Source organism: Chinchilla lanigera, unplaced genomic scaffold (genome assembly GCF_000276665.1).
Source record: "Chinchilla lanigera isolate Chin_1 unplaced genomic scaffold, ChiLan1.0 scaffold00069, whole genome shotgun sequence".
Taxonomy (NCBI): domain Eukaryota; kingdom Metazoa; phylum Chordata; class Mammalia; order Rodentia; family Chinchillidae; genus Chinchilla; species Chinchilla lanigera.
In genome coordinates, this window is record NW_004955470.1 from 7013293 (window position 1) to 7039576 (window position 26284).

A 26284-nucleotide genomic window follows, 5' to 3' on the forward strand; every position below is an offset into this window, starting at 1 on the left:
GGGCGACGCCGGGATTCCGCGTCCCGCGGCGCGGCGCACAGTTCCGGAGCGCGGGGAGGAAGTCGCGTGCCGTCGGGTCCGTCCCGGGGGGGGCGCGCTGGCCGCTGAGCGGTGGGGGAGGACTGGGCAGGGCCGCGGTGTTCCGGGGGTACCTGGTGGCCCCGCGCGCGAGCATTGATCCTGGGGGTCGGGCGTGCAGAATGCAGACCGGAAATGTCAAATGAGTTGGGGTTCAAAGTAACAGAACACTTTCTAAAGTAACAAGACGGCGTTAAAATTGAAAACAACCGCATCTGGGATGCTCACTGCGCGCGCACTTTCCGCTGGCGCGGTGGCCCGGCCCGGTGACCGGCGCCCGGCCCCGGGACGCCCCCCGCGGGGCAGGCGCGGGTGACGACAGGCGGAGCTTCCTCTGGGCGGTCGCAGGGCCGGACGGGACCGGGCTGGGGAGGCCTCCGGCTGTGATGGGGCGTCGGGGTGCCCCGGAGAATGCAGAGCAGCCACGGATAGCAAGAAAATATTCCTTCCTGAAGCACAGCCGGGCCCTGGAAGCGCAGAGGTGAATGGGGTCAAGACACCCCGAGGAGCAGGGTGGGCGGCGGCAGTGGAGGCTCAGACACGGAGGTCAGCTCCCGGGAAGAGCGCGAGGAGCCCCGCGGCACAGCCCCGGCTGTGCCCGAGCTCCAGGAGCATGAGCTGGGCCTGAGATCGAGTCTGGAGGGCGAGCGGGGTAGCCGTTAGCACGCCCAGCCTGTGGCCTAGGGCCTGGAGAGCGAACTCACCATTGCCACTAGCTCGTTAGAATCGCAGGGACCCTCAGGTGCTCAGTGATACCGTCGGGATCATCAGGTACTGCTTTACAGAACTATCCGGATAGGGTATATTTAAACACTTGGAGTTCACAGCACTGTGGTTTGGATGCGACCTCCAAAGTCGCTGGGCTGAAACTTAATCCCGACGCCGCAGTGTTGGAAAGGGACCCTTCAGGGGGGATGCAAGCAGCGGCACCCTCTCTCCCCCGTCCACCTCGCAGCAGGGACAACACGGCGTGGCGGGCGTCCAGATGCTGGTGTCCTGCTCTTGATGTTCCAGCCTCCAGAACCATCAGCCAAATAAACTTCCACTCTTTATAAAGGATCCAGTCTGGAGTATTCTGTTACAGCAGCATAAAACAGACTCAGACACTAAGCATGCAAAGAACGTCAGCTGTTATCACTAGGCGTCCAGAACCTCCTGATGCAGTCAGCACAGGCTCCGCCATGCCTCAAACAGTGTTACCCTCTTACCTGCCAAACGCCAGATGTGAGACAAGCATTGCAAGAGAGGAGTCTGACAGCAGCAGGTAGGGGAGGGAAGGGCGCTATGCCCTGAGTTAGCTTTATTCGCACCCCGCGGCCCCTTCCCATGCCTCCCATTGCACAAGCCCAGCAGCAGCCCTGGGCACGAGGGAGCCCGTTGGAGCAGTCTCCCAGCGGAGAGGGCCAGGGGCTAGGGAGCACAGACAGCTCAGATGCTAACAGCGTCCTGCAGCCACCCATTCCGGACGCTCACCTCTCTGGTGGGGGTATGAGTTGAATTCTGTCTCCCAAAGTATGTATGTCAAATTTGAGCACCCCAACATGTGATCTTGTCTGCAAAGAACCAGAGGATACTTGGGTGGCTCTTCATCCAGTTTGACTGATAACCTTGTAGAAACGGGACATTTGGACAGACGGTCGTACAGGGAGAAAACACATGAAGACTTGACCATGCTGTCACAAGCCAAGGAACAGCCAGATGCCAGGAGAGAGGCCGGGGCAGGGCTCCCTGGCACCCTCAGAAGGGAGCCCCCCTCCTGACACCTGGCTCTGGGCCTCGCAGATACCAGAACCGTGAGGCAGCAAACGTCTGTGTAGTCCGTAGTTCACCAATGCACATTTTAGCAAATGAATGCAATTGCTTCCCCCATCCTGAGGCAGGAGATTGAAGTATAGCAAGTGGGCATGACCTGTCAATCACAGAGATCCAGAACAGGAGCCCTGCGCCTGGACCAATCAGAAAGTGCAATCTTGAGTTCTTCTGGTGTGAAATCAAGCAGGTTTTTGATAGGACAGCCTAGCTCTGACGTCAGAATGACACAAAAGACAGTGGCCCTTCCCCTCCCGGCCACTGTGCTCCCTTCCGTGGGCACGCTCACCTTGCAAAGTGCACTTATTTTCCTACATTCATTGGCCTGTACTCTGTATGTAAGGCATGCTTTTTTCCTAACTTTAATAAATGTCAAACCTCACTTCCTTTTGCTTCTTTGTTCAGGACAAGGACAACCTGGAAAGAATCCCTAGAAGAGCCAAGCGTGGTGCCGCACACCTGTAATCCCAGCACTTGGAAGGCTGAGACAGGAGGAACACTTCGAGTTCGAGTCCAGCCTGGGCTACAAAGTGAGCTCAAGGCCAGCCTGAACTGCATAGGGAGATCTTGTCTCAAAAAGACAAAAAAAAAAAAAAAAGAATCCCTAGAAGAAGGAGTCTGCAGCACCCCCAGAAACCGGGTAACATCTTGCCCACCATCCTCTCCCAAACATTCTGAGATCGATTCTGCTTCCTGCCAGGACCCTGGCTGGCCCCAGGAATGACTCCAGGAAACAAAGTCCCACGGCAGAGTCCTGCCCGGGTTCCTACCTGTCTGTGGGCACGGAGGGAGCAAAAGGGTGTGAGGAGCCCCCCGCGGCAGGATTGCTCAGATTCGCACAGCGATGACGCCAGGGACGGAGGGAGCACACAGCTCTGGGGGTCTTACTGCTGCTAAATGCGATTGCTATGGCAACAGCGATAATTACAAAGACTGTACAGCCACACCGCTCCTGTCTGCCCTGGGGAGTTCACAAAAAACAGATAAGCATGAGGTATTAAATTCCTGACTCAAGGCAGAGATATGTGAAATTCAAAGAATCCCTTGTCTCTGCTGCGTCGCAGGCCAGACAAGGTTCCGCTTCGGGTCCCGGATACAAAGGTGCAGGCTGCGGTCCTGCTCAGTCTCAGCCCGCTACCTCAGCATCTTGCGGGACGGAGGCACCGGGGGAAGGAGCAGGATCGATACTGTGGTGCGAACTGTCGGATGGACACAGACAAGGCTGATTCCCAAATCCCGACTCTCCCTTGCCGGGGTGGGGGTGGGAGTAGAGGATAAACGAAGGACGCCGGAAATCCTCCTTTGTGCCTTGGGAAGAAGCCGGGGCCCTGCGGCTGGCTGCAGCGACAGTGATCTGTAAACGCGCACGCTCGCACCTGGGGTCCCGATGTAGTCCGTGTGTGGAGGGAGGGAGATGTTTTGGAAAATGCCCTGAACTATGAATATATTGTGAATATACTGACAACCATGTAACACCTCAAAAGGAGGCCACCAAAATCACAGTAACACCAATCGTTCTGTCCAAAACAACGCGATGACACTTTGATTTGTATGGATAACCCTGATATGTTTAGAACATTAATAATCTTAAATGGTTTCAACTTTTTTTTTTTCAGACAGAGTCTCACCATGCAGTATAGACCGGCCTTGAACTCGCCATGTCACCCAGGCTGGCCTTGAACTCACTGCGATCCTTGGTCACGGGGAGCCAAGGAGTAGGCTGATAAGTGTTAAGGGATTAATTAAGAAATATTCATTGAACTGGAAAGAAAGGGTTCAAAAGAAAGGAAAAACTGTGACGGGAGAAAGGGGAGAGGAAGGAAAGGAAAAGAAAAAAATATATATATATACACACACACACAATAGTTAAGGTAGTTATACAACTAGCTTGTCTTGGTTCATTGAAAAGAAAGTTTTGTGCTGATACTTTTTTGGGACAATATTTCATGCCTGTATCTTGTACTCTGAACAACTACTATGTATTAATTATTGTTACTCTCCTGCTAGCCTGTTTCGAAACTCTGTTTTATTGTTACTTTTACTTTTTTCTGTTTAAATTTTTTAAAAAAAACAGATATTCATTGAGTGTGTTCAACAAGCTGGCAGGATGAAATTTCCTAGAACTGAAAAAAACCCTCGCCCCTGGTTCCTGGTGTCCTGTCTGCCTGAGGACATGCCCGCCAGGGGCGAGAGCTGTGTCACACAAGCTGCTGGCTGCTTGGTTGATTACCGGCTCTCTCACTGCTTCCACACGATAGATTTAAAGTCAGCTTGGTCCTGTTTGGCCTCCACAGAGTTTAGTTACTTGCCAAACCCCCAAACCAGGTGGGCGGCAGAACCAGGATTTGCTTTGAGGATTTTCTTAGTCCCAAACCCATCTTCCATCCACTCACCCTTCACGTCGGTTCCAGTCTTACTGCCAGAAAAACAGCATCCTTCTCCCCCTTAGTGTTACTGGCAATAAGGATGAGAACCGCCGCTGCGACCACCACAAACATCATCCTCAAAAGCAAGGAGCAGGGGCTTCAGTGAAGACGGATCTGAATTCGGAATCCTGCCTCCCCCGGAGCTCCTATTTGCACAACGATCCAAGTCACTAGCCCCCTATAGTTGCACTTTCCTCACCAGTGTGCAGAGTCTCACTGAGACCGCACCGGGCTTAAAGGAGGTGGCCCAGATCGCACCCCTGCTACTGGCTCAGCTCAGTTTGGCCATGCGTAACTAGCACATTCTTTCCGGTAAATGTCCGAAGCCACTTCTGGTTTGAGATAGGTGAGGACCATAGGTCTCTCTCCTCCCACCCCATACACTCAGAAACAGGTCACTGGTTCCGGGGAAGCAAGTCACAGCCCAAACTACCTCCACGGTCGAGCACGCAGTAAAGATTTGTTGGGAAGAGAGCAGGGCATCCCCGCATCCTGTCCTCGGAGCCCCCGAAATCTCAGTTCTCTGAGTACACCTTGCACTGACTGCTTGCTTAAGACAGAAACGTAACGATGGGCTAGAGGGAACTTAGAAGGAGCTGTCTGCAGCAGCCTGCCAGAATCCTGAGTCGGCAGCTGGACCTAGCAGGATTGGGCCGAGCCTCAGACACCGTTCCGGACGGTGCAAGGTGGAGCCGACCCACCCTCTCCGACACACTGAGTCTCACCCACGGAATCCGTCTTCTAGGGAGGGATGCGGCGCACTGGGGGAGCATGAAGCTAGCGGCTGGCCCTGGGCTCCGTCCCCAGCGCTGGGACGCAGCGGGGAGGGTCACCCTTGTGGCATCCGCGTTCCTGGAAAGGAAGGCGGCTGGTGCGTGGGCACTGGGCACCCTGAGCCCTGACCACCCCCGGAGTGCGCTTGCAAGGTCAGGGTTAGGGTATCTGGCCTCGCTTCTCATATGCGTTAAGCCAACTAGCACACATACATATACAAGGCGTGATTGAAAAATCCCATGTGTGTTTAAAGAAAATACAATTTACTACGATAGGAGACACATTGCTGTGAACTCACCTCAAAGTCCTCGCCCTCGTTTCAAACACATATCCCATGGGTCTTGCCACAAGCAGTTCCAGAAGCCATTTTTGTGTCTCTGTTTGCTCTATTGTTCCTGCCTCGATGGATGTGCTGAATCGATTCAAAACATTTACATTTCACAGTCCCTTCAGCTTTGGGAAGGAAGCGCTGTGGTCCCACGCCTCCCAGGTACTTCGTTATATATGTGCTCTCTGCATGTAGCGCATTGCTTCATGGAAAGCAAGTCCCAGTATTTAATTCCCCTCAGAGAAAATACAGTGAAAAGAGAGGAACGTTTTCCAACCCGTCTAGAATCCTGTTCTCCAATGCACCGTCACTGGACGCATGACTGTAACTGAAATCGCGTTCCCGGTGATGACATCTTCTTTAGTAACACCGCATTTGTGACGGTGGGCCCCTAGGATTACGACGGAGCTGAAAAATTCCCGCCCTGTGGCGACACCCTGGCCTCTGTGAAGCGGAGCACCCTGCAGCATTAGCCTGCTTGTGGTGGTGCCGATGCAAACGTCTTGTGAGGTGTGTGAGAGTGCAGCACAGGCGACTGTGTACAGAAGAGGATGTGTGAGGATGGTGACACAGCTGAGTCGCTGTTTCTGCATTTGCTATGCTGTGCCTTTGATCATTTTATGGTGTACTCCTACTTGCCATAAACAGTACACTAGGTTATGCCAGCCACAGCCTCATTTGTCTCATGTTCACTGTGCCCCTCCTTTTTGTCTTTTTGAGACAGGGTTTTGCTATGCAGTTCAGGTTGGCCTTGAACTCATGATCCTCCTGCCTCAGCCTCCCCAGTGTTAAGGGTACAGGTGTGTGCCACCATGCCTTGCCCACTGTGTCTTTTGACTGCATTGAGTGATGGAACTTTCCCATTCCCCGCCATGAGGGTCATTCAGCAGTGAAACTGCCCAGTGCCCCTCCTCCCAGGACACGTTCCTGTCATTGACTGACACGTGGCTGCCACTGAAATATTTTTAATTTGGCTTCACGGTCACACGAGGCACACATCAATGTCTCTATAGCCACTGGGGGCCAAGTCTAGTCTCACAGTGGGAGCGCCGAGAATATCAGCTCGTGATAAGCACATCTCCTAGGCCTCACATCCCCCGCCAAGTCCCCCTTGAGAAGCGCCTAACATTGCATTACACGGCTCCCCTCCATCTGAGCATCCAGGAAGAGGATACGAGTTAGAAGCTTGTGACGCTAACTACTTGCGCTGTGAAGGAGCCCTGAAGGCACACGGGACATCTGAAAATTGAGAACAGCCAGTATGGAGTCCCGGAAATTGTGTACTGTAGTTGTTCATTTTTTTCTCTTTTTCTAAAGTTTATTTTAAAACAGGGTTTCACTAAGCTGCTAAGTTGCCCAGGCTGGCCTCCAACTTGTGATTCTCCTGCCTCAGCCTCCCAGAGTGCTGGGATCAGAGGTATGAGCACCACGCTCAGCTTGAACTGCAGCTGCTCAGTTTGAGTGACAGGAGGAGAAAGTGTGACAGCGCTGGGCGGTGGCGAATGTGGGGAAACTGTCTGGAGCCTTTCAGGCCTGAGAGCATTTACGGCTGGATTTTCTGGAATTTGACTTAGTAACTTAAAAACTGAGCGAACTTCAGGCCATAAAACACAGGCATTCAGCTATTCCTCCTTCCAGAGCTCCACTAAGATAATAGCAAGTGGCATTAAACAGACATAAACTTGCAAGGACAAAGGGGGCGGAGGACAGGGAGCCGCGGAACGGGCAGCAGTGACCTTTGGAAGCTGGAACAGGACAGAAAGTGGCCCAGAAGATGGGAAAATGACGTCTCCAGAGAGCTGGGGGAGGCCCTGGTCCCGTGGGCTGAGACAGTCTTGACAGTGAGCTCGGGGTCTCCAGGTTCCTCTAGGGCCAGAGGGAGACGTGTGCGTGACAGTGAGACACGCCGGCTGCACGCAGGGACACACCAGCGTGATCGGGAAAGGGAGGAAGGGCCTCGCTAGGACAAATGCCCTGCGTCTCCTGGCATCAGGGCTCCTGGGAAAAGCGAAATCAGGGCTCCGTCCTCACACTGAGGGCCACCACAAGCACACACAGCACACATCCGCTTGTCGGGACTCCTCAGTCTGAGCGGGTCACAGAGGACCTGGGGACACTTGGAAAATGTGTTTTGCCGGGCGTGGTGGTGCACGCCTATAATCCCAGCACTTGGGAGGCTGAGGCAGGAGGATCATTGTGAGTTCAAAACCAGCCTGGGCTACAAAGTGAGCTCAAAGCCAGCCTGAACTACATAGTGAGATGCTGTCTCAAAATAAAATAAAATAAAATAAAATAAAATAAAATAAAATAAAATAAAATGTGTTTTCATGAAGGACAGAGACCAAAACAAATAAACAGAGGACCATGGAAAAATAAAAATAAAGACAATACAGGAAGCAGATGCCAACATTTAAAAAATATGAAATGAAAGTCATCAGAGAACTAGGAATAAAATATTGCACCAGAACACTAGAGCAGGACACTATTTTTAAAAGGGGGAACTGAGAATAAGGAAGACGGGTGGGAAATTTTAAACTATAATTGCAAAAATGAAAAGTTCAGGAGAAGGGCTGAGGTTTGAGGGGTGAGGTGGAGGGTAATTTCCCAGGGTAGAAAACGAACAGATCGAAAAACAATAAGAACAAAGACACAGAAAGACAGAAGAGATGACAATCGAGCAGATGGGTGTGCAACAAGTCAGAGTCTGTGAGTACAGAATAGACAAAAGGGAAGGAAGAAAATCATGGAGAGCGCAAAACAAACAAGTCAGAACCCTGAAGTCATTCCCAGAGCCCGCGAAGACGTCTCTCCCCATTGCACGAGCCCCGCCGCAAGGCAAAGTAAGCCTTGAGGACTAGTTTGCAGGGTGTAACTCAGTGGACAAAAAGAGCCTAGCTGAGGCACATCATTGTGCCACTCAGAGCACCCAGGATCGAAGGGACATCCTACACCCTTCTGGAGAGAGGGGAAAAACCACAAGCACACCAGGCATGGTGGCACATGCCTATAATCCCAGCACTCAGGAGGCTGAGGCAGGAGGATCACTGTGAGTTCAGTGTCAGCCTGCACTACAAAGTGAGTTCAAGACCCGCCTGAACTACATAGCAAAAACCCATCTCAAAAAGACAAAAATTATTAAATAAATAAACTAAATCATAAACAAACGATTAGGAATCAGATCACTGCTTCATGTCTCAAGAGAGCACCAAAGCTGAAAGTGGAATAAAACCTTCAAAACCTTCAAAGTCTGAAGGAGAATGATTTTGAACAAGGAATTTTATACCCAACTAAGCTATCACAAAAGAATGAGGGTCCAATAAAGACATTTTCATGTATTTCAAAACACTTTCAAATATACTTTCTCAGGAAGTACTGAAGAATGTGACATGAGGGAGTAAATCAATAAAAAGGAAGGAAATGGGGGCCAGAAAGCAGGGGACTAAACAAGCAACAAGTGAGTCCACAGGGTCAGGGACTAACCCAGCCCGAGGGTCATGCAAAACACCCAGAAAACCCTGGACCGGGTGGGGCAGGAAGACAAACACCAGGGCAGCTCCTAAACTGAGAGCGGATCTGAGTGAGAGGAACAGGGTCCAGAGAAACTTGACAGCTCTGGCAGAGATTCGAGAATTGGTTGGTGCGAATTCATAGATAATGAAACAATTTTCTTTCTGTCTTTTTTTTTTTTTTCTGGTGATAGTGGGAATTGAACCAGGGCCTTTGCACTGAGTAACCTCCCCAGAACCTTTTATTTTTAGACAAGGAGGTTCATACTAAGTTGCTAGGTTGTCCAGGCTGGGCTCAAACTTACAGTCCTCCTGCCTCGGCCTCCTTGAGGGCAGGAATTACAGGCATGCACCACCATACCTGGCAATTAACAATTTTTTTGTTTTGATTTGTTGTCATTGTTGTTTTTTTGAGACAGGGTCTCTCTGTGTAATCCAGGCTTGCCTTGAACTCACTGAGTAGCTTAGGCTGGCCTTGAACTCTTGGCAAACCTCCTGCCTCAGCCTCTGAAGTGCTGGGATTACAGGCATGCACCACTGCAATGCCTGCAATGTTTTGCGTCAGTTACACAAATTTTTAAAATGTGGAATATTTAACACCAAGGGGGACTAAGATTCATAAGGAGAGAAATGTAATCATGATATACAAATACGGCTTGTCTGTGAACAGAATTAATTCAAGCAAAATTACCTAACCACTGGATGCAGGTTTTAACTAGATATCATTACCTGGCTGTCGTGGAGGAATGAGGGGCTGTGGTGAGGCTTACACAAAGGAGGAGGGTGCAAAGCGACACCCTCCGAAGGGGCTCACGGCTGAGTGCTAATGTGTGCACACAGCAAGCCTGCAGGACCGGGGCCCAATCCCCGGCACCACAAAAGCAAAATAAGACAAGTATCACATTTCATAATTGAAAATGAATTGATAATGTCTCACACTGGAGCACTGGAAATGAAGACCCAGTCACACGGCCCTGTTATTTAGAAAGGGATAAACAGCAGAGGGCAGCGGTGGAGAGAACTGGGCAGTAGGACATGGGCATTAGGTGGGGGAAGATGGATCCAGGGGCTGCTATTTTTCTCTCTACGTTTAAAACTCCATCTTAGAGGCTGAGGCAAGAGGATCATTGTGAGTTCAAGACCAGCCTGGGCTACAAAGTGAGCTCAAGTCCAGCCTGAACTGCACAGCCAGACCCTGTCTCAAAAAGACAAAAAAAAAAAGAAACAACACAGCAGCATTCCAAGATATGAGGGCCCTGGGACTTCAACCTGGGATTCTCAGAGGGACACGATTCTGTCCCTAACTTATGATCACAAATAAATGGAGGAAGCACATGGTGGAGCACGCCTGCTATCTCAGCACTCTAGGAGGCTGAGGCAGGAGAATCACAAGTCTGAACCCAGACTCAGCCATTTAGCAAGGCCCTGCCTCAAACTAAAAACTAAAAAAGTAAAAAAAAGCTGTGGGTGTAGTTCAGTGTGAAGGCCCAGGCTTCAAACTCAGTACCAGAAACAGAAGCAAAAAACAAAGGAGGCTCAGGATGCACACTGAAAAGGATGCGCCTTCGTTCGGAGCCGTACGACCACGCACACTGCCGTGCCTGTGGAGGCTGAGATGCGTCACGCAGTCTTTGTAAACACAACCCTTCTGCCTCAGCCTCCCGAGTGCTGGGGTCACAGGCCTGCGCCACCACACCCACGGGAACAAGCCCTCGTCCTCTGGACGCCGACTCATTCCAAACCCGATCCTTGGCTGCCTCTCCCCTCCTCCCGACCTCGAAGGATTTGGGGCTGCCCGAGCCCCACCCGCTGCGCCTCCGAGGTCAGCCTGAGGACAAGCGCAGGATCATCTTCCTGCCTTCCTGAGCCCAGCGCTCGCTTCCATTTCACAGGGACGCGCCCTCCTCGCTTCGCTTCCCCTCCACGCTTGGCAGGGCAGACAAGGGCACCGCAGACGCCCGGCGGGAGCGCACCCGGAGCCGGTCCCTCCACTCTGAGGCTCCTCCGCCCGGCTCGGGTTCCCGCCCAGCCTCTGATCAATCCGCCCGGCTGCCGGTCCCATCGATTCCCGCTGGCTCCGGGCTCCGCTCCGCAGAGAGGCGAGTCTGAGGCGGGCAGAGGCCCTGGACCTGCAGGACGCCCGGCTCGGAAATGTTCTGGTGCTGGCGAGGGATTTTCTTGGCCCCGCCAATGGCAAAATCAAATCAGATTAATGTTGACTTCTAAGAGCGAATTATACAATCTTTTCCTTTGTTGTTGTTTTGAGACAGGGTTTCCCTATGGAGCCCAAGCTGGCCTTGAACTACGTAGCCCCAGCTGGCCTCGAACTCAGCGCAGTCCTCCTGCGTCAGCCTCCCAGTGCTGGGGTGCGGGTGTGCGCCACCACGCCCATTCTCGTTCACTTTTTAAAATTGCAAAACGCATTTGGTGTGGGCTGCCAGCTGCTGGAGGTGGTGTCCATGAGAGAGAAAAGGACCTGGTGGGTCTGGTTTGGGCTTCACCGCCTACCCCAACACCTGTTAAATTCCCCTTTTTGCTTAATCCATCTCAAATTAGTGTTGTTACTTGTGAACAAAACTCCTTTTTTGTTTTGTTTTTTGAGACAGGGTCTCACTATGGAGTTCAGGCTGGACTTGAACCCAATACATAGCCAAGACTGGCCTTGAACTCACGGTGATCATCCTGCCTCAGCCTCCCGAGTGCTGAGATTAGATGTGTGCCAACAGGCCCGGCTACATTTTATGTTCCCGAAACCCCATGTTTCAGCCGGGTTAAAGCTGGGTCCTTGGCGTTCGAGGGCCCCAGGGACTGGAACTGGAGAGACTGGAGAGACTGAATGACTGGGAGAGACTGGAACGGAGCGCTGCCGCAGTGTGAGGAAGCCACGTTGCAGACGCGTGGGGGCGCGGGTCCCAGTCCCTGCTGACCCAGCGGTGGGATTGCGCCGCCTCGGAATACTTGCTTCCCTCAGCCACACGTGGTCTATGGTGACGCCACACAGCAGCGCGCAGAGAGCTCGTGCCGTAACATGGAGTTAGAAATAAGGTGCAGGGATGACCCGGAACGTGCGACAATCTGGCGTGAACTAGTTCCCTGCGTGTCCCCTACTCTGAACATCCACAGAGCTGGGTAAAGCTGCGTCCTTGGCGTTCGAGGGCCTCAGGGACTGGAACGGACCAGGCCTACACACTGGAATACGGAGCGTTATTTTAAAATTAAAATTATGAGCCTGGTGTGGAGGCACATGTCTGTCACCTCAACACTGGGGAGGCTGACGCAGGAGGATCACCATGAGCTCCAGGCCAGTCAGGGCCACATGGGGAGGCCTTGAATCGACCAACGAACATGGAAATGATGGTGCACACACAGAGGTTTTGCTTCAAAACAAAACAGAACTCCCCCTGAGCAGTCACCGCAGGGTGTGAGTCTTCCTCCAGCACCCGAAGCCCTTCTCGGAGCTGGGTGCCCTGGCTGGGGGCAGCTTGGCGGCTCTTCAAACTGGCTTCTTAGTGGGGGCAGAGGGAGCAGAATGATTACTAACAAAAGCGGCGCCCCTCTTGCTTAGAAAGGATTTGTTGTAAGCCCCAAGACCAAGATGCCCTGGACCAGAAGGACCCCTCCAGGTAAAGGAGGGACGGGGCTTATGCAGGCAGGTAGAACCGCGGACCAATCAGGAGGCCGCGCGTCAGCAGATGATGGACAACAGATCTCCTTGACGACAGCGGGAAGGGCGGGACTTAGTCACGTTACCTCTTCCCAAGTGGGTGGGGCTCAGTTCAACCTCCTGGGGCCCTGAATGACAGCATCTGATTTTGTTTTTTAAATTTAAGGCCAGCCTGGGCCACATAGTGAGTTCAAAACCAGCCTGAATCCCGGTACCAAAAAAAAAAAAAGCCAGAGGTGGTGGCGCAAGCCTGTAATCCCAGCACTCGGGAGGCTGAGGCAGGAGGATCGTTACGAGTTCGAGAGCAGCCTGGGATACAAAGTGAGCTCAAGACCAGCCTGAACTGCATAGCGACACCCTGTCTCAAAAAGACAAATGGGCCAGGGATGTAGCTCAGCGGCACAAGTGCCTGCCTGCCAAGCGCCAGGTCCTGAGTTCGATTCCCGGTACAAAAAAGAGACGGGAGCAGGGATATAGCTCAGCGGCACAGCGCCTGCCCGGCAAGCGTGAGGTCGTGAGTTTGATGCCTGGTATCCACCCCCCGCCAAAAAAAACCACAGGAAAACAAAAAAGAAAAAAACCAGCCTGGACCACATAGCAAAACTCTGTTTCAAAAACAAAACTATTAAGTAAACACATACATAAAACACAATAATGAAAATAAACAAACACGTGGCTCAAAAGGAATAGCAGTAAAAGGGTCAAGTGTTGGCTCCCTTTAACTTTGCTCACATGAGAAATTAAAATATTTATGATTAATAATTTCTTCTGGAAACTTGAACCCGGCCTGGAATATAGCTCAACAGCACAGCAGCTGCCTGGCAAGCACGAGGTCATGAGTTCGATTCCCGGTACAAAAAAAAAAAAGAAAAAATAGAAACTTGAACCACAGTTTTTCAAATCCAAAAATTAAAATTTCTTAGTATAATTATCATACATTTCGGTGCTTTAAAAATTAAAACTCATTTTTTAAATTAAAAAGTATCAGCCTAAAGTTGGGCATGGAGGCACATGCCTGTAATCCCAGCACTTAGGAAGCCGAGGCACGGGTTTGAGGCCAGCCTGGGCTCTATGGTGAGCTCAAGGCCAGCCTGAAACGCATAGTAAGATCCTGTCTCAAAAAAAAAGTATCAGCCTAGAGGTCTCCCTCACTTTACATCTTTAACTGGCCTTACAATCTGGATTGCTCCAAAGCACAGGAGAAAGCCGGGCACAGTAGCACAGGCCTGTAATCCCAGCACTTGGGAGGCTGAGGCAGGAGGATCACTTCGAGTGGAAGCCCAGGTTGGGCTCCATAGTGAGTTCAAGGCCAGTGTGAACCACACAGGGGGACCCTGTCTCATAAAAACAAAACAAGACAAAACAAACCAACAAACCCTGGACGGAAAGTGGGTGGTGGTGACTTGCATGCCTCGCACCACACCCAGCAGCGTCATTTTCGGTTTATTTACTAAGCTGTTTGGCCACTGTGAACATCTAAGTCCAGAAGATTTTCACCATCTCCGAGAGGTGCTCGGTATTCAAGAACAGTCACTTCCCTCCCCTCCTCCCCCAGGCTCCTATCAACTGCTCATCCACTTCCTGTTCCTGTGGATTTGCCTGTTCTGGACAGTATACAGATGGAGCCATAAAATGCACGGCTTCTTCTTATGTGTATTTGGCTTCTTTCACTTGGTGCAACTTTTCCACGGATCATCCATGTTGGATCATGTATCACCACTTCATTCCTTTTCGTTGTCATATAATATTCCATTATATGGCTACTCTTGTTTGTTTATCCATCAGTTGGTGGATATACAGGCTTTTTCCACTTTGGGGCTATTATGGGAGGTGCTCTTACGAACATGTCCACTGACGTTTTTGCGTAGACATCTATTCATTTCTCCTGGTACCTAGGACTGTGATTGCTGAGTCATAGGCTGGCTCCATATTCAGCTTTCTGAGCCCTGACAGACCATTTGCCAAGGCAGCTGTCCCTCTCTGCAACCCCCATGGGACTGCGCGATGGTGCAGTCCCTTCACGTCCATGTGGACACTTGCCAGCGTCACCTTCTTCCGGTATGCAGACCCCAGTGGGCGTGGAGCGGCTCTCGCTGTGGGTTTGAGTCTCGCTTTCCTGATGACTAAGGGCCTGAGATCCTCCTCTCCCGGCCACTTGCGTATCCTCTCTGGAGAAAGCCGATTTCATTTCTCGGCTGGATTATGTCTCTCTGTACTTCCGAGTTGGAAGAGTATTCTGCACCTTGTGAATATTAGGCCCTTCCCAGAGACAGGACGTGTAAAATCTTCCCTCTCATGCTGTGGGGTGGCCCTTTCTCTTTCTCGGTAGTATTCTTGGAAGCATAAACCACGTTTAATGCTGATGCAACCCCATTTATCTATTTTTTTTTTCTCACTTGTGCTTCTAATATTCTAGGGCCACACAGAGCTTCGAGCCACAGCTGCCAGAACCTTATTTGATCTCCTAGCTGGGGCCTGAACTCTTAGCCGGGCATGGTGGCACACGCCCTGAGGTAGGAGGATGGTTGCGAGTTCAAGACCAGCCTGGGCTGCAAAGTGAGCTCAAGGCCAGCCTGCACCGCATAGCGAGACCCTGTCTCAAAAAGACAAAAACAAAAAACACATGAGCCCTGCTGCCTTTACACCCTCCTTGAAGATGACCCTAACCCAGCGTCCTTGAGCACCGTCTCAGAAACCCCCGGAGCGGGCTGTGACGTGGGAAGGTGACGTCCTGCCTGGACCTTGCCAAGCGTTCTCGTCTTCCAGGCTTCTCAGGTGTCGTTTCCCCAGGTGGGTCCCTTGGGGCCCAAGACACGCTGCCCAGGCTGGCAGAAGATTCATGAACGCGCGCTAGGGCCATCAAATCTCTGAAAAGTGCGGCAACAGATGCCCAGGTTTAAACCAGAGCCTCACAATTATTTCAGAAAAAAAAAAAATCTACTGCAGAGCAGGCAGGTGACACTTTTTGAGCTGGTGCACACCGGAGTGGTCCGGGAGGACCAAGTGGCCCTGACGCGGCAACAGTGGACTGGACTTGGTCCTGCGGGTGCAGTGTGAGCCCGAGGCCACCCTGCTGGGCCGGCCACTCCCTCTGGGACGCAGGGACTTGGAGGACTTCAGGCGAGACCTGCAGGGACAGGACCTGAATACCTGACCCACATACTTCTGCCCTCCCTCTCAGCTGCGGAAAGTCCCCAGCTTACAATGGTTCCACTTCTTTTTGTTTGTTTTATTTTGAGACAGAGAATCACTGTGTAGTGCAGGCTGGCCCCATAGCCCTTGGAGGGGACCCCGCAGACCCCTTGGAGGGGCCTTGGGAGGGCCAGGAGCAGCCAGTCTGGAGCCAGCCAACCTTCCAGCCAGGGCCGCCCAGAGGCAGGGGATCCCCCAAGACGGGCCAAGTGGTTTCGGGTGCAGGCTGGTACCAGGCACAGAGCGCTCCACACCCCCCAAGTCCCGGGACACGCAGGACCCTTTCTAGGCCCAGGTCCCACATGCTCTCCCAAGCCCGCTTGACGCCGGGAGGCGCTGAAGACCCCGCAGGAATCGCAGGGGCAAAGGTCAGCGCTGGGGAGGGAGTCGCCGGTTTCCGCCCATGGAGTGTGAACGCGCTTTCAGGGCTACTGGCGTTCTCAGTAGCACACGGAGCCCGGAGCTCGGTGCTCCCTGAGGGACCAAGCCCAAGGCCTCTTCTTTCTGGAAATCGGCAAGCGCTCACACCAGCATTGCTTTCACCCGCTCCCTTTCCATCGCAGGTCCAGACAGTGCTGCTGCGTGGGCCGTGCGTGGACGGCGCCGTGTCCTCACCTTAGCGCCCCACTCGCCTGATTTTCAGTGCTGAGACCACAGCCACACGCTCCGCTGCTCCAATTTCTGTGTCTGACAGAATAAAAACATAAAAACTGATTGGCACGTAATTTTTTTTTTTTTGGCATGCAATCTTTTTCTTTGTTTTTCGTTGCTGTTTTCTGAGACAGGGTCTCGCCATGTGGCCCAGGCTGACTTCCAATTCACACTGATCCTCCTGTCTCAGCCTCCCCAGTGCTTGGTTTGTGATCTTGTCTTGTTTCTTTAGTTTTTACAGAAATACACAAGGGAAGTGTAAGGCCAGGTTCTCCCTGCACTCCATGATGCTCTACCATCAGGAAATGCTCCCACGTGAGCCTTGAGGGACAGACCACCCCCTGACTGTTATAGTTCAGATCTGCAGCGTCCTCCCGGAGCCTCAGGGGCTCAGAGGCGGCTTGTGGAGACTGACCCGGCTATGGGGTCACTATGCCTGACTTCCTGTCAGGAGGTGGGGTCGGAAGAGCAGGGGCACCCGGATGTGTCCTCTCGCTCCTGAGCGCCTGCCTTCTCTCTCTGCTTCCTGTCCACCGTGAGGGGAACAGCTCCCCTCCGCCTGATCCTTCCACCTTGGCGTTTCTGCCTTGCACCAGCCAATCCTGGACTGTCACTGTGAGCCAAAATATACTTCTCAGCCAGGCGTGGTGGCGCATGCCTGTAATCCCAGCACTCAGGAGGCTGAAGCAGGAGGACTGCTACGAGTTCAAGGTCAGACTGAACTACGTAGTGAGACCCTGTCTCAAAAAAAGAGAGAGAAATTTGAGAAAACATACCCAAAAGACTGCAACTTTTAATCTTGATTTCTTAGTCCAAAGGATGGGCATGTAGGTGTTTTCAATAGTAATGTTTCTATTTTTATGCTTTAAAGATTTTTTTAAAGGCAAGGGCTTAAAAGAAACTAGAATTCTTTCAAAAGAACCTCACACAGTGTAGACTGCGACCTGTTTCATCCAGTTTTCCCTGGGGAGTGTGGCACTGGGGCTGGTGCTCCTGTTGGAAACAGTTGCATTCTGCTTAGTGGTGAAATAAAAGAAATGGAAGTATCGCTGTCTTTAGCTTCGCACCAGGCTTTGAAGCTTGGGCTGGTGAGGCAGGACCCACTCCTGGTGCCCTCTAGTGGCGCTGATGTGTACCTACCACCTTTAGGGCAGAACCACCCGCCCAACACAGAGGAGGGCAAGCTTAAACCCTAGCCTGGCTGTGTAAGCACACAGGATTCTCCTATTGTGTTCAGACAGGAAGGAAAACAAAGGAGCAGATGGAGTCAAGGAGGCTGTCAGGCAGTGATGAGCACTGTGTGAAGAATTCAAGGAGGATGGCGTTGTGGAGACTGGCGGGGAGAGAAGCTGAGAACAAAAGGCCAGGATGGCCTCCGCTGCCTAAACACAGAAAACAGCAAGTGCAAAGGCCCAGGGGCTGGAGGGTTTGGCCATGGACAGAACAGGAGAAGGCTGAGGCAGACAGAACTCAGAGGAAGAGAGCAAGGGAGAGAACACCAAGGAGAGTCGGGTGGGGAAGGAGCCCTTGGAGTCTGTAGAGGAGTTTAGATTGTCTTCTAGCTGTACCACAAGCTACTGGGCTTTTATGTTTTGTTTTTGGTCATTTTGAGACAGGGTCTTACTATGCAGTTCAGGCTGGACTTGAGCTCACTTTGTAGCCCAGGCTGATCTTGAACTCCCAATGACCCTCCTGCCTCAGCCTCCCGAGTGCTGGGATTACAGGCATGCACCACCACACCCGGCTCTATGTTCTCTAAAATTGAAGAATAAATTTTAGGAACAATGGACGTTAAGAGCAGAATATATTTATTGGGGGAAAGGAAGCTCCTGTCCAAGAGAGGGACAGAAGGGGGCCTGAGTGGGTTGCCCAGGGAACCTGTTTTTTCCAGGGATTTTTATAGAGCAAAATCACAAGGTGAGGCGGGTCTAAGGTGGGAAACATGGGAACTCACTAGGTGGGCATGGGGTGGGGCAAAACTATGGTCAGCCAATAAGATCACAAGTGTAATTGTTCGGGTAAGATTGATTAAACTGGGATCAAATGGGGAAGCGAGTCACATAGCAAGTGGGCATGAATACAGAACAGGGGCTTTTCCTGCAGGGGGTTGGGCTAGTGACTCTTCCTGGCTTTTTCAAGGTGATTGATACCTGTTTAGGATATCAATCCCTGATGTCCATCCCTAGGGAGGTATATGGGTGTATTCATTGTTGGGTTTCCTTTTTTGTCTTTTTTTGAGACAGGGTCTCAGTGTGCAGCTCAGGCTGGACTTGAGCTCACTTTGTAGCCTAGGCTGGCCTTGAACTTGCAAGGATCCTCCTGCCTCAGCCTCCCCAGTGCTGGGATTAGAGGTGTGCACCACCACGCCCGGCATTTTTTTTTTTTTTTGGTATTGGGAATCGAACTCAGGACCTTGCGCTTGCCAGGCAGGCGATTGTGCCACTGAGCTACATCCCCAGCTGTTTTATCTTTTGTCTTGAGCTCTGGCCCACAGCAGAAGTGGCCCTCTCTCCATTTGCAAGGTGTCTTATCTTCTGCGCTGGTTCCTTCGAGGGCCTGGCCCTCTCTGACTACAATATTTCTGTTTAACTCAGCTGCCTGTAACACTATAAGAGGATCGGTTTTTCTCTGTACCGCAGAGGCGGCCTTTTTGCCCTCTGTCTGCTTGCAGTGAGGACAATAAATCCTACTCCGTGTTGCTTTTACACTAGCTTGGTGATCTCAGCTGGCCTCTGCCTTGCACCGTGCCTTACAGGTGTGAGGTGGGACAAAGCAATGTGAGCCAATAAGATTACACAAAATATAGTCGCGTAGGTAATATTGATTACGTGGGGACCAAATGGGGAAGGCAGTCCCGTAGCATGTGCACACGGAAGGAACAAGGAATTTCCGGGCAGGAGTGAGTAGGGAGGTTTTGGTCCGCCAGCCCAGGTGATCTGATGCCTATTTGGAATACCAGTCACTGCTCTTCATCGCTAGCGGGAGTATGTGGGTGTAGCTGTTCCTCTTGTTCTTGAAGCCTGGCCTTCAGTGAATGCACCTCCAGCCGCAATGGTCTTCTGTGCCGAGGGCCCAGCCCCGTCTAACTGCCTGCAACATTCATCACTAACTTAGCTGTGTACAATACCCAGACCAGCGTGGCCACCCTGGGGGAGGGCTTAGTGGGGTCCTCAACAGAGGACCAGAGTGTGAGCCCCAGGCTCCCGCTCTCTCCCTGGCTCCCTGCTCAGGCCCTGAGTGCCCGGACAGTGAGCCAGAAAGAGCTCTCAGGTGCCATCCTCTCCACAGGCCACTGTTCACAGGGCGGGGGTGGGGCAGGAAACCAGTCCTTTCTGCGGAAGCTGCCTTCCTTGTTTTTGCTTCTCCTGGCTTTTCTAAAGAAGCATTTGGGAGGGAGAAGAAAGAACTCAACCTCAAGAGCCCTTAGAACTGCCGGGCATGGTGGCACATGCCTATAATCCCAACACTTGGGAGGCTGAGGCAGGAGGATCCTTGCAAGTTCGAGGCCAGCCTGGGCTACATAAATGAGTTCAAGGCCAGCCTGAACTGCATAGTGAGACCCTGTCTTAAAAAGACAAAATAAAGTAAAATAAAATAAAATAAAACTAGCATTAAAAAAAAGAGGCCTTAGAACCACAGGGCGCTGCTGTGTTTAGCTGCCTGTGTCCTGGGGCCCCACGGGACATGGATGAAGCTGCTGTGGCACCCAGAGGCTGCAGGTTGGAGCTGAGGGGGCGGAGGTGACGAGAACACCTCACGTTTCTGCCCGTTTGGGAAATGGGGGAGATCAGGAAAACCCCAGAGGCGATGTCTGCGTACAAAGGAACAAATTCCAGTTCCACTTGTACACTTTCAGGGGATATTTTCTCCTTTTTTCAAAACTGTGACACATTGATTTGGAAGTCAAATGAATGTTAAAAAAAAGGATGCCCCCCCCCCCAAAAAAAAGGATGCCCTTCGAAGGAGTCACCGCTTTCCACTTCTACACACTTGTACGTGTACAGATGCGTGGTATCCACGGAGAAAATTTCCTTGGGGCCCGTCAGGATTGTAATCCAGGAAACTTGAAATCGAGAGAAAAACCCGACTAAACACGCTCACTTCATTTGTTTCGGTTGCTTGCTTGTTTAAAGCTTTTTCTGATTTTTCTTTTCATGAGTCCATGTCTGCAATACATAACGATTACACTGTCGTGGGAGCTGGCGGTCACAGAGTGCATCTTAATGCCCTGTACATCCCTTTCCCTCTCTCCCTTTTGCAAAAGAGCCATCTCCCTGGTTCCTGTCATCTATCCTTTATTTTGTTGTTGAATTTATGTATTTGTGTATTTGTTCATTTATTTTTGTCTTTTTCAGACAGGGTCTCGCTATGCAGTTCAGGCTGGCCTTGAGCTCACTTTGTACCCCAGGCTGGTCTCAAATTCACAACAATCCTCCTGCCTCGGCCTCCCAAGTACTGGGATTACAGACATGCGCCACCACACCAGGCTTCTTTAATTTATTTCTACTTCAGGTCTCTCATATAAGAGAAACCGTGGGCCGGGGATATAGCTCAGTGGCTGAAGTGCTTGCCTGGCAAGCCTGAGGTCATGAGTTCAATTTCCGGTACCAAAAAAAAAAAAAAAAGAAACACTAATTCTCTAAAAAAAAAAAAGAAGAGAGAGGGAGAAACTGTGTTCTTGTAGACAGTTAAGTTAGGTAGAAATAATATAGGCAGTGCTCACTTCGGCAGCACACATACTAAAACTGGAACGATACAGAGAAGATTAGCATGGCCCCTGCGCAAGGATGACACGCAACTTCGTGAAGCGTTCCATATTAAAAAAAAGAAAGACAGAAATAATATAGGCAGCCAGGCCTCAAGAGTCGGCGCAGAAGGTGAGAATACGTTGCAATGGTGTGGGCAGGCGCATTTGTTAAAGGCCGGAGCTCCAGACAAACGAGAATGGCTACACCCGCAGCTCCCCTAGGGACGAACAGCACTGACCGACATCCTAAACAGATGTCCACCGCCTTGGGTGAGGGGCCGGGAAGAGCCCCTGTTCTGTTCCACGCACACGATCCCCCCGAATCAGGACTACCTCAGTTACTATACTCGTAATCTTATTTGTTCCCCGAAGCTTTGCCCCGCCTCATGCCCACCTTGTGATTTCGCATCGGATCATTGTTACCTCGGCGACTATCTTGTAATTTTTTTTTCTGGTACCAGGAATCGAACTCACGACCTTGTGCTTGCCAGGCAGGCGCTGCGCCGCTGAGCTAAAGCCCCAGCCCCTGACTGTCTTGTAATCTTATTAGCTGATTGTAGTTTTTCGCACCTTAGACTCCCCCACCTCATGATTTTGCTCTATAAAATTCCCTTGAAAAGTGGGATCCTTGGGAACACACGGGGATCCTTTCTGTCTCTCTTAGAAGCTTTCCATCCCGATAAACAGGTTCTGCTCTTAACCTCTGTCATTCCTACAGTTCATTCTTCCATTTTAGAGAACACGAACTCGTACTGGACATCTAGCAGGTTGGGGTTTCTTTCCCCTGTATCACTGTGATATTTAAGTTTGTGTGTCTGATCTGCGGCATTTAACATTGTGGTCTCAAGATGCATCCATCTTCCTACACATGGCACAGTTTACCCTTCTCTACGGTTACTTGCTCTGATCCCTGACGTAGCGCTCATGGAGCTAAACAGCGATCCCCTCCCCTTCACTATGGATACCACCTCTGGGTGTGGTCGCTATAGTAACGGCTGTCTTTCAGGAATTTGGGAGATGCTTCTGTCTACCTAACTGGCTCGCATCACTGTCCTCTCACTCAGGCCTCTGCAGGTGCTCGACAGGGGTCCTTTGCCGCAGGGCTGAAAACACCTTCAGAGCGTGCAAATGCCTGGACACGGCCTGAAGAGCCATCCAGTGGGCTTTGCGTGTGGAGACCATGGAGGGCTTCACTCTTCCGTCCCCAGTCACCCAGCCTCTGTTCACCCCGCCTCAGTGTCCTGTAAACACCTTTACACCCCATCCTCAGAGAGGCAGACCTGAGACTGGGGCTCCTACCTCCTTAGCTGGGTGCCTCATAAACGAACTTTCTTTTGTGTAATACATGTGGGGTTTTTTGTTTGTTTTTTTCCGGTACCGAGAATCGAACTCACGACCTCGCGCTTGCCAGGCAGGCGCTGTGCCGCTGAGCTAAATCCTCAGCCCCTACATGTGGTTTTGGTGCTTGGCACACCGTGCAGTGGGCAAGGCCAACCTCACTCGCTACGAACTCAGGGTCGCTGAGGTTGTGTCCCAGTTCACAAAAGGGCGTCGGCGTCGGGGTGGCGAAAATGACATCACTTGGGAATTCCGACCCAGGGCTGGCAAAAGAGCGGTTTGTAAGAAGGCCCTGGGTGCAGCTGCGCTGTCCGGGTGGTTTAGGGGAAGGAACCCATCACACAGAAGGGCATCAGAAAGCCCAGAGTTCTGAGAAACTGTGGTTTGGTCCAGTTCAAAGGTTCAGCTGTAGAAGCGTCTCCGATGCAATTAGCCATGTTTGCCTAGTTCCAGGTTAAGCGCCCCAAACCAGTGCTACTCCATGATTGTTTTCTTTGACAACATATACACACTTCCATACACGTACAGAAATGTTTTACTTTTTGCATTTAACATGCCATAGGAATGCTGGCATTTGATTTTTAAAAATGTTTTATTTTGAAATATGTACAGGTTCATGGGAAGGTATAAAAAACAAACAAACATGAAGCGATGTCCCACGCACCCTTGCCCATTTTCCTCGGGGGTAACGTCCCGCAGGACCACAGCACATGGTCACAACCAGGGAACATCCAGGTGTGCACACAGCTCTCAAAATGTCACCGCGTGTGCAAATACATCCCTGCAGCCACCATCATGATGAGACACAGCGCTGCCCTACCATCACGAGGCCTCTCATGCCATTCCTTTAGGGTCACACCTTCCTCCTCCAGCCCTGGCAACCACTGACCTATTCTCCACTCCCAAGCTTTAAAGACATGTGGTCTGAAGCACGGTACAAGCGAGGATTTCAAGATAGCTGAACAGAGGTGCCCAACCCTCACCTCCTCCTCCGCAAAGAAGGACCAATGTAACAGGTAAACAGCGGCACAGCGGCCTTCTGAGATGAGTGACCAAGAGAGAGCCCTGGACATCAGCAAGCGAGAGGCTGGAACTGTGCGAGATCCGGAGGGCTGGGACATCAGCACGGGAAGAGAAACCAACTCGCCCAGCACCTGCTCCCGGCTGGGAAGGACGTGCGCCACGCGTGGGTAGGCAGGACCCCTCCGTCCCTGTCAACACTGGCAATCTTAGCGGCAGGACAACTCTGCAATCTCCCTGCGGCCAAGGGAGAGAAGCAAGCTGAACTCTAGCTGGCAGTTTGCTTTTGGATAGGCTCGCGGGCAGGTCCCAGCATTGCCAGAGTCTGAGTCCACAGCGATTCTGATCCCACGGTACAAAGATCTCTGAAGCACGACATTCCTTCTGAGGGGATCGGTTGAAAACATGGGGCCAAAGAGTCAACGTCTGACACACAGACACCCCGCGTTGTAAGACCCTGTCACAGGTCGTACCGGTAGCTCTAGCCCAGGACACCACAGTGAGCTCCAATCTGACAGTACCAGTCCCTGGAGCCACCCGGAAGAACTCACCAACCTCAGAGGCAGCTATGGTCAAGCGCCAAACCTGAGGGAGGCGGAACGCTCAAGTGGGGGTCTTTGCCTAGTGGAGAGGATGGGACACAGCGAGCTCTCTGCCACCCCCCAAATTCATGTGCTGGAAACTTCATCCCCAAAGCCACACGAGTGGTGGCTGGAGGTGGGGCCTTCGGGTGAGAGGTCGTCTTAGGATGGCATGAGCGGCTTCACAGGAGGAGGAAGTAAGCCCTCAGCGAGCACACCTGCTGTCTGTCCCCCTCACGGCACAGCACCGAGGCCCCCAGCAGAGACGAGGAAGATGCTTTTTGCCTTCCCTGCCTCCAGAACCACGGAGCAAATCAACCTCTATTTTCAAAAATTTTTTTCTGATTTTTAGACAGGGTCATGCTGTGTAGCCCAGGCTGGCCTCAACTCCAGGGGATCCTCCTGCTTCAGCCTCCCCAGTGCAAGGATTTTAGGGGTGCATCACCATGCCCGGCAAAACCTCTATTGTTTATATACTACTCTATGTGCAGTATTCAGTTTTAGTAACGGAAAATAGACTAAGACACCGACTTTGCTTGAAGAAGGCAATGATTTTGAACAGCTGTGTCTCTTCCTTGCCAGCCCAGAGATGCACTAGAGGACCTACGCAGGGGAAGTGCAAACAGGGAGTCCGAGTCTGCTGACCAAGGTCCTTGGAAAAGAACGTCAGGACTCGGCAGCGTGAGGCACAGATTTACTAGTCAGAGTTACACAGCGAGGCGGACAGAAGCCCGTAGCCTGAGTCGCTGGAGGGGCACCCTCCGAAGCAGGCATTCAGACCCGAACACCCAAGGAAACGCCAGGCCAGCTTTTGGGATCAGGAGATACGCAGAGGTCCGGTGTGTCTCTGGCCCAGTTCTCGTTTCAGGGGCCACTCGGTTCCCAAGAAACGGTCCTGCTTGCTGGGGAGGGCCCGGCCTGGGTGCCTCGGTGGGGTGCTCGGCCGCCTGGAGGGAAGGGACGTGCCCCTCTCATGGGGTACTCTGCAAGACTCCTGGAACCAGAGGTGTCTCTAGGTCTAGAAAGGGGACCGGGACATCCAGGAACCGCCCCCACGGCCCGAGTCGGTCTCAGCCTGGACTGCGACTCAGTCACCGGAAAGTGCTTTTTATTTTTAATACCTGACTCAGAGCCGCCAGGGAACCAGTGCTTATTGAGGCTCTTGGGTTCCTAATGCTCAAGTGCAGCCGGGGCCCAGGATAAGCGCCCTAGGACAGGCTACGTCACAGGTAGCATTGTCATCTTATTTATTTATTTATTGTCTTTTTGAGATGGTCTCGCTATGCAGTTCAGGCTGGCCTTGAGCTCACTTTGTAGCCCAGGCTGGCCTCGAACTCGCAACGATCCTCCCGAGTGCTGGGATTACAGGCGTGCGTCACCACGCCCGGCTGGCATTATAGTTTTGTAAGTGAATATTTCTTGGAAACATTGTCTCGAATATCGTTAGAATAAGCGTGCACGAAGACTCAAGCGCGTTATGACTGAATTTCTTGCCAAAAGGCGTGTAAAGGTAGAAATTAAATTTGGTCAAATGTGAAATGTGTGATTACTTGCATTTATAATAATTTTGCCATGGAGAGGCATGGATGCTATATTAGAAAGCTAGAAAAAACGTACTTTTTCTTTTTCTTTTTTTTTTTTGGAGACAGGGTCTCACTGTCGTTCAGCTCGGCCTTGAACACACTATTGTAGCCCAGGCTGGCCTAGAACTGACGGCGATCCTCCTGCCTCAGCCCCCGAATGCTGGGATTACAGGCATGCGCCACTACGTCGGCAAAGACGTATTTTTCAAACAGTAACGCAGCCAGCGTTTGCCAGCCCCGCTGGGGGCCAGCCTCAGTCGTTGAGACTCAAACACGACCAGAGCGCATCCGCCACTGTGCGCCTGCGCGACCCGGGCCTCAGAGAGCCGAGAGCCCGGCCCCTCTCAGGCCCCGCCCACTTCCGCCGGCGGCGTCCCCGCCCACCTCGCGTTTCCGGATCCTCCGCTTGGCCTGGCTCCACCAACCTCGCTTTCGCCCCGCGCTGTCCCTTTCCTCCGCCACCGTGTGGCTTCCGCGGCGAGTGTTGTTTGCGACGCTGTCGTGCCACAGCGCGCTTTACGGCCGCGAGAACGGGGCGCTCGGGCGCCAGGGCCGCTCGGGCCGGGAAGCAGGGCGGGCGGGCGAAG

At 52.0% G+C, this 26284-nt stretch overlaps 1 protein-coding gene across 1 annotated transcript in view; it reads left to right on the forward strand.

The window, feature by feature from the left end:
• Positions 1-23557: 23557 nt before the first annotated feature.
• The window catches only part of Cnot11 (CCR4-NOT transcription complex, subunit 11), a gene marked incomplete in the record, with an annotated part of 14034 nt that continues 11307 nt past the window's right edge, over positions 23558-26284 (forward strand). Inside the window, 2 exon segments of the mRNA XM_005400760.2 lie at positions 23558-23703; positions 25870-26284. Of these exon segments, the coding sequence (XP_005400817.2) occupies positions 23558-23703; positions 25870-26284 (561 nt within the window).